Source organism: Acartia tonsa, chromosome 10, assembly GCF_053477335.1.
Source record: "Acartia tonsa isolate MP-2025a chromosome 10, ASM5347733v1, whole genome shotgun sequence".
Classification (NCBI taxonomy): Eukaryota; Metazoa; Arthropoda; class Copepoda; order Calanoida; family Acartiidae; genus Acartia; species Acartia tonsa.
This window is the reverse complement of record NC_137269.1, coordinates 28,759,090-28,767,061: the sequence shown is the minus strand read 5'-3', so window position 1 is coordinate 28,767,061 and position 7,972 is coordinate 28,759,090. Positions and strand designations below refer to the sequence as shown.

Here is a 7,972-nt window from a genome sequence, read left to right as displayed (position 1 = left end):
CTCCAAGGGGACGAAAATTGAACTTCAAATTTTCAAATCTAATTCTCCCAAAAATTAGATTTCATTGGAATTTCTGGTTGACAGATATGAAATTTACGCATCTTGTATGGCTAGATACTTATATAGAAAGTGCCAAACATGTTACCCTAACATATTCATTTAATAAAAATCAAACTGAGAGTTAGATTGATAGAAGGATAGTGCGAGATAGCTAGATTAAAAGAGAGAAGAAAAAAACCGATTGAATTGAATAAGAGAAAAACAGAGAGATAATAGCTTTTACCTCGTGTCCTCTCCTCCTTCAAGTCCTGAGTAATAAATGAGGACTAAAGGAGCAACCTAAGTTTAGGAAAAAAATTTCCCCTGTCAATCTTAATAATGTTTTTAATTTGTTTAGAGCTGATCTAACAACAAGTACAAATCAACTTCCACACATTATTGGTAAATATACTGCTTTTTTAAAGAGCGTAGCAAATCTCTATAATTTGATATGTTCCTCTGTCAGCTACATTTAAATGGGAACGTGCTTTAAACTTTTGTTTCAAGAAATAGTACTAATCTTTTTGTAAAAACTTTGCTCTGAAATACATTTTCTCAGATGATATCAAAGATAGACTGCTTAAATTTTGTGAGAAGAAAAAAAGGTTTATCATTATTTATTGTCTTTCTGTTTATTTTTATAAGATCTTCGCTTCTTTTGGATGTTATTAATCTTTATTATCAATAATTTTTATAAAGAACTATGACTCTGGCCGCAGCCCTGGGCCCCCTAGCCTGCCTAGCAGCAGCGCTTGGCCCACTAACCTGCCTAGCCGCAGGCGCTCGCCCCCCTAGTCTTTAACCTAACCTAACCTAATTGAAAAAAAAATTGTGGTCTCTGCAAGAGTCATAGTTCTGTCGCGGGGGTCCAAAATTTTCAAATTGAAATAATAATTTCTAGGATAACGCCATTAAATCTATTGTTCTATAAATATTTTTAGGTGAAAGCCCCCAATGGTATTCTCCAATATCCAAAACTAACAGGCATTTAATTTTTCATTTAAAAAATATTTGTTTAAAGTTATACGTAATAAATAGAATAAAAAAACAAGGATGATAACATCCTACAATAAAGAAGTATAGAAAAGGTGCTTTTATTTAAAGATGATGAAAGTCCCTCAATAAATCAGCGTGTTACGTCATAAAAGAGGGATTACCCAAACCCATCTCTTTTTTATGGGTTTTCTTTCCCACTCTTCCTCTCCTCATCCCTCGTTTTTATGACTTTATTGAGGGACTTTCTTCGTCTTTTTTTATTAAATCAAGTATGGTTCTTAACGGGACTCTTTTTAATTTTATTTTAACATAACCGAACCTAAAATAAGTAACAAAAAAAAATTTTTCCAAGATACGACATAAAGGAAACCACCTAAAATAATCATAAGATCATGGAAAGCCGAACTGGTATACTCATGATTCATAAGAATCTTCACGAGAAAGAACTTTTCAATTTTTGGATAATTTCATTCTATTTCCTATATATACTGTAAACAAAGCTGAACACGTAGTTTTATTTACTGCAGATAGAGTTAATACTGAAAGTAAATACGATAAAAAAGTAAATAATGATAGTTTTCACTTAAATAAATTGAAGGGAAACTTTAGAAATAATTTATAAATCTATTTTGTGTTTTTCTTAGTAGCACATCAATAAACAAATAAATAGACATATAAATGATTATTTTGACATTTTATGAATATCAATGAAAGTATATTACCTAGACAATTTCCCTTTTTTTGATATTATCACCTGGATGAAATTGAAATGATTTTTTCCTACCAAAAACTGTACTATCCTTAATTAAATGTAACAGGATGTCTGTCTGTGTGGTTACCGATGGAACCGCTGAACCGATACGATTCTCCTTTACAATGTAGCTTCTCTACAATGTAAGTGTGGGAGTGTCGACTTGCCCTTCCTCTATTACTAGAGGCCTCTAGTAATCAAAAAAATATTTGGTTCATTTAAATATAAATTGAACTAATTGACCATTGTCCTATCCATGATAAACAAAATAATTAAAAGATTAAATGTTTTGTGTAGAACTCGGCTGTGTAGTAAGTCAGTGTATACTGTGCCTATGGACTGGATGGGAAATACTATTAGAAATTCACTTTCAGGTCAGGTAGCAATTAAACATGGACGCGTGTGTCCAACTGTAGCACAAAAGAGCAGGACAATGTTGAAGGATGAAATAATCTATAAGTAGCAATGGACAAAGACTCATAATCATAAATCATAAAATGATATATATATTATATACTTTACTTATAATCTTCACAAAAAGTTTCATCTGTATATTTTTATTAGCAGCGGTGAAAATTATATTTCCTCCGTTGCGTTATGGACAGATGGACGGACGGGCAGATATGTGAAGTAAAAAAATGGTAAAACCAAGAAAATAATTTTAGAGTCTTATTTCGTATCATTCAATTACAACATTTTTAAAACAGTTTTCCTCATTAAATTGTACCAAATTCCTAATTAAAACATAAATTAACAAAATATATTTGATTCTAATGATTTTTTACTTTTTAGGTTCTTTGTTGTGCCCCAAATGTAAACACAGGTAATAGAAAAAAATATAAATTAGTATATCTATCCACCTCCAAAAAACCAGGGCATCAGGGTGATTGTCGGGGTAGGTATCGGGTTCGAGTCTGAACCTCAGAGCGTCATAATTAGTACCTACAGCTGCTTTGCAAGGCGCGTGATGCAAATAGTTAAAGTAAAGTAAATGCTTTGGCCCACAAACAGGCGCATTAATTAGGATATAAATTAAAGACTTCCTGACAAAGGTTTTTAATATCCAAGCTTTAGTTGTTTGTTTCGTGTTTCCCAGCCTAATACCCATCGGGCTCAAGTTTGGGATCAAGATCAATTTATTGCCTATTATCTAAACTCTTACGATCCCCGCAAATATTTGAGCAAAATATTAGCATTAATACGCTACTTATCTACATAACATTCCTTGTTTTATTATTATATTATTATTATTTGTTCAATGGAAAATCTATGTTTGAAGTTAAGAATATGAATCAAAAGCTTAATATTAAATTCATATCATATGATGAATATGTAGCAAATTTAATATCTAGCAATTTATAAATTATATTTACAAATAACAATTGTATGCCTTATATATTTAATTAGCGGCTATGCCTCTAGAGACACTCCAACGAAGGGAGGTGGTGTAAGTCGACGCACTACTTCATATTTTAGCACAAGCGGCTTCGCCACTAGCCTCTAGGGGCATTGCCCCAAGAGGTGATTTAAAAAAAAAATAAAAAATGTGTCCCACCCCCCAAGAAAATAGCCTAAAACCACCACAGGACCAGTAGGTATAATCCCTTCAGAGTAGAATCAGATCGGTTCAGTGGTTACCGAGATCTTAAGGGATAGATAGACAGACAGACGGACAGACATGAAGCTATTTTCTATCATAGATTAAAAAGAAAAAGAAATTTTGGGGGATTTTATTTCCAGGGGTAATTTATCTTGGGATGGTACCTTTTCCACCCCAAGAGACTTTTGTAAAGCTTCCCTAAAATAGTTAACTCAAATCTTATTGGTAGTTATTAACCAATTTGTGAAGTTGAATTTGAAATAAAATAATTATGGGAAATTAAACTTTCCTTTATTGTTTTAAACAATTAAGCAATTAAGGATTTAATCTATATTGGTGATTTAGAGATAGGGTATTGATAGATAAATTATTATTCCTCTCGATAACAATTACATATATTTCTGGGGAGTATCTTATACCTAAATTCAGTTTATTTTCAGTTAATCTTTTAATCATATAAAGTTCATAAAACTGAATAATTTTTAGCAGCACAGCCACTCTTTAATCAGGGTATACACTTTTTAAAAGTCTTTAAGCTTGCACGGTTTAGTTCATTTGTTTATCATTTTGATTTCAATCTACTTTTTATAAAAGCATTGACGTCGACTATATAGCTTAGAGATACAATGTTATTGCTGCCATAATATCACCATATCGATAGTCAAATGACATTCTAACTACTCATATTGACGTATTAACAAAGAGACGGACAGTCAAAGTGAATTATAGAGTAACTACGCTCCTAAAAATATATGTGAAAGTATTTGAAAGTGATAAATCCCTTGGCGTGAATAACTTTCTCAACTTTTCTCGTTTCCACTTTCTCCCCCAGGTGTCTCTGCCTACCTGCTAACGATGTTGTGAGTATTGGAGCAAAAAATATGACGTAACAAAAAAAATTAGCCAATGAGAGTCCACTATAAATTTTACCATTGGTCAATAACGGCCTCTCATTGGCTAATTTTTTTTGTTAAGTCATATTTTTTACACCAATACTCACAGCATCCTGCTAACCAAAAAAAAACCGCGACCGTGGCTCAACGAGGTGATAGGTTCGAACTTCGGTTTATTAAGCGTTATAACTAGGGACGTTAAAATGGGCCCTACTGCTGCTATGTCATGTGCACGACATTAATAGATATATTAGGGGTATATATGCCTTGGCCCAAAACAGGTGAAATAGTTGCGACTTCCAGACAAAGGTTGTGCAATTAAAAAGTTGTTTGTCTGATGGATGTTACTTACCAAATTCATCGGGTGATTGGACGGAAAAGTAGAGTTTTGGCTCCCCTGGTTCAAACCTCCCAAACCTCCCAAAATGTTAGAGTGTCATGGACAGCAGCTTCGCCCATTACAAAGATTTAAAAACAGTAATAAACAACATCCTTAGGAACCGAAGTATTAAAAATCCTGGATAGAAAAACGGACAATGTAAGTAGAGGAGCAGATGTTCAGATGTCATATATAATTATAGAGAAAACCACGAAACTACATATACAGGGTGTCCCTCGTAAACTGGCTTTTTAAAACGCTTATTACTCCTCTAATATTTGAGTTATCTTAGTAAAATAAAAATTATTTGGCAGCCTACTACAGACCATTTTATGGGATAATGATGAAAAATCCACAAAATAAACAGGAAAAAAATACGAGGTATTACATAAGAGGTTCATTTTATTGAATTTAGACTAAACCACAAGAAAATATTTGCTTTGTGAACTTAAGGATTAGTTAGGGTCCAAACGGCTGGTCGCTCAGACTTTCTAAGCACAAAAATAGAACAGGCTTGACATGGCATACCAGAAATTCTCAATATTCAAGAATATGAAGTGTAATATAAGTGAACAATATGTAAAAATAGGCATTATATTGATTTTCTTTGTTAATTTTCCATGTGAGATCGCTTCAAATGCAAACAAGAACCTGAAATATACCAGATTTTTTAATTAGACTACAATATCACTTCTTATAATGTCTGGAGTAAGTCTTTGTGATCCACCGTTTGACCACCAGCTGCTTTTAAAGTTAACTAATGCATATTTTTCTTGTGGATTAGTCTTATATTCACTAAAATCAGCCTGTTATGTATTACCTTGTAGATTTTTTCTGTTAACTTTGCGGATTTTTCATCACTGTATCATTAAATGGTCAATAGTAGGCTGCCAAATACTTTTTATCTTACTAAGATGGCTCAAATATTAAGGGAGTAATAAGTGTTTCAAAAAAACCAGCTTACGAGGGACACCCTGTATATACTTATAGCTTTTGTAGCATGACCGACATACAGACCAACGGACCAAGACTATGATGTACTGAAAGCTCATTGATCTTGTTAAAATTAATTGATAAATTAAGTACCAGTTCTCCATCGAACATTAAATTCAGTCTCAAGATCCCTTTAACAACATGTTGACGCGATTTGGCAAAATTTTCATTGACAAACAGACTTTCTGTCACTTTCATATGAGAATACGTTTTGTATGAGAACTTGCTTAAGATACAAAAAAGCTGCGCTGCTTTAAGTTCAGAATTTTGCTGTGAGGTAAAAACATTTTTGTTAACAGCCGGCGGCGGGTCCTTTATAGATAGTTCAAATCTTTGGTACGAATATTCAACTTTTATGAATATGTATTTTAATATTTGCATTCCAATGTATGCAAGCAGGGATCTTAAGGGATAAGACAATAGATAATAAATTGATGTACATCCTCAATAATAATAATACAAAAACTTTCACTTTGTATTTGTAGATTACAATTAGTTGTTGAAACGTTTGGACACTCAACTTAATAAAACAGCTAACCAAAATTCAATGAAAGTCCCCTATATTGTTAAGTCAACGCATAAGAGAACGTTATTTTATATCTTTGGGGACCAGTGTAATAAACAGCAACACATTTATGCTCATAAGTAGCACAGATAGAAACTAAGACAATCCTATTATATAAAGTAGTAAGCGTTTTTTGTCTATCCCGAAGGATCTCGATAACCGCTAAACCAATATTTTTATCCTTTGAGGTGAAGCTTCTTATAGGTCCTGGGAAGGTTTTAAACTATTTTGGGGAGGGTGTCATCACCCCCCTCCCCCCAAAAAAATATTTTTTTACTATTTTGAAACTCAAATTTAAAATGGGATTAGGTTGACTTTTCCCCCCTCCTACCTTAAGTGCCCCTAGAGGGTTCTAGGGGGCGTAGCCGCTAGTTTAACATAAAGAAGGGAAATGCTTGCTCAATTATTTGAAAATAAAATTCATTCAATTTGTACATATAAATTGTGTATATTAGCACTGTTTCTGGGAAGTTCATGTAAACATGTAATGTTTCGTGATTTTTTGGATTCAGCAATCCTGGCGGCCACAGGACCCATCCAAGTTTAAATATAAAGGTCTTCATACTATACTAAATCACATTATTTCAGCCCTCTCTTAGAAATAAGGTTAGGAGTTGATAAAAATCTAAATCCTAACTCAAAGATTAAGTAGTTGTATATCTTTATAAATATTTAGGAACATTTGCCTTTAAATTGACTGATACCATCAAAATAATTAAGTTCTTATGAATTACTATCATAAATGTATAGCAAAGTGACACAGGGGAAAAATCTATGAGCTCTAAAGCTAGAATAGGTATAAAACCGACTAATATCCGGTGGATTAGAACCGGTTCTCATCCTTACGAAAAAATCATGTCTAATATAATATCTAGTTTTCTACGAATATAAAAAAGTGTACAATCATACGATTAACACCAGATTTTTAACCATGCCTTCGGCATCGAAAGCTGTTTATAATACGATGCAAGAAATAACTATTCTAGGATTGGTGAGTTTAGTTGGGTGATGGGGGTGGAGTGTGTATGTGGAGCGGCAGTGGCCCCAGCTTTTAAACTTCATAATACAGCCCTCATCTTTACAACAGAAGATAAATATTTACAGGTAGAGTATAAAGCTAAAAACTATTTTTCTCTTCTGTCCATCATATATATACATATTTATACTAGCCGTTACGCCCCTTGAAGCATATAGGGACACTTCATTCAGCGGTTAGCGAAATCCTTCAGTACAAACAGATAGACAGACAAACATCGTATAAGAATATTTATATTTATTTATCTCTATCTAATTATCTATCCATTCACCAATGCTTCAATTTATGATTCCATCTATCCATCGATTTATCCATTCATCCAACATTCTATCTATCTATCTAGGGAAACAGCAGACAACCTGTCCTGGTGTGACCAACTCTAGCTCTGGCTACTATCTACCTATCTATCTAGGGAAGCAGCAGACAACCTGTCCTGGTGTGACTAACTCTCGCCCTGGCCCCTATCTATATATCTATCTATCTAAGGAAAAAGTAGACAACCTGTCCTGGTGTGACTAACTCTATCCCTGGCTACTATCTATCTATCTATCTAGGGAAACAGTAGACAACCTGTCCTGGTGTGACTAACTCTAGCCCTGGCCACTATCTATCTAGGGGCACAGTAGACAACCTGTCCTGGTGTGACTAACTCTAGCCCTAGCCACTATCTATCTATATATCTAGGGGCACAGTAGACAACCTGTCCTGGTTTGACTAACT

At 33.7% G+C, this 7,972-nt stretch overlaps 1 protein-coding gene across 3 annotated transcripts in view; it reads left to right on the top strand.

Annotated features, from left to right (window-relative positions):
* The window catches only part of LOC145329803 (uncharacterized), an 81,236-nt gene that overhangs the window by 71,420 nt on the left and 1,844 nt on the right, over window positions 1-7,972 (top strand). For 2 of the 3 annotated variants that reach the window (XM_080174203.1, XM_080174204.1), the window contains exons 24-28: window positions 398-441; window positions 981-1,023; window positions 2,084-2,160; window positions 2,579-2,609; window positions 7,203-7,320. In XM_080174203.1, coding sequence (XP_080030329.1) covers window positions 398-441; window positions 981-1,023; window positions 2,084-2,160; window positions 2,579-2,609; window positions 7,203-7,320 — 313 coding nt within the window. Of the gene's footprint in view, window positions 1-397; window positions 442-980; window positions 1,024-2,083; window positions 2,161-2,578; window positions 2,610-7,202; window positions 7,321-7,806; window positions 7,853-7,972 lie in introns of those variants that run through there. The other variant, XM_080174205.1, reaches the window with a different exon arrangement.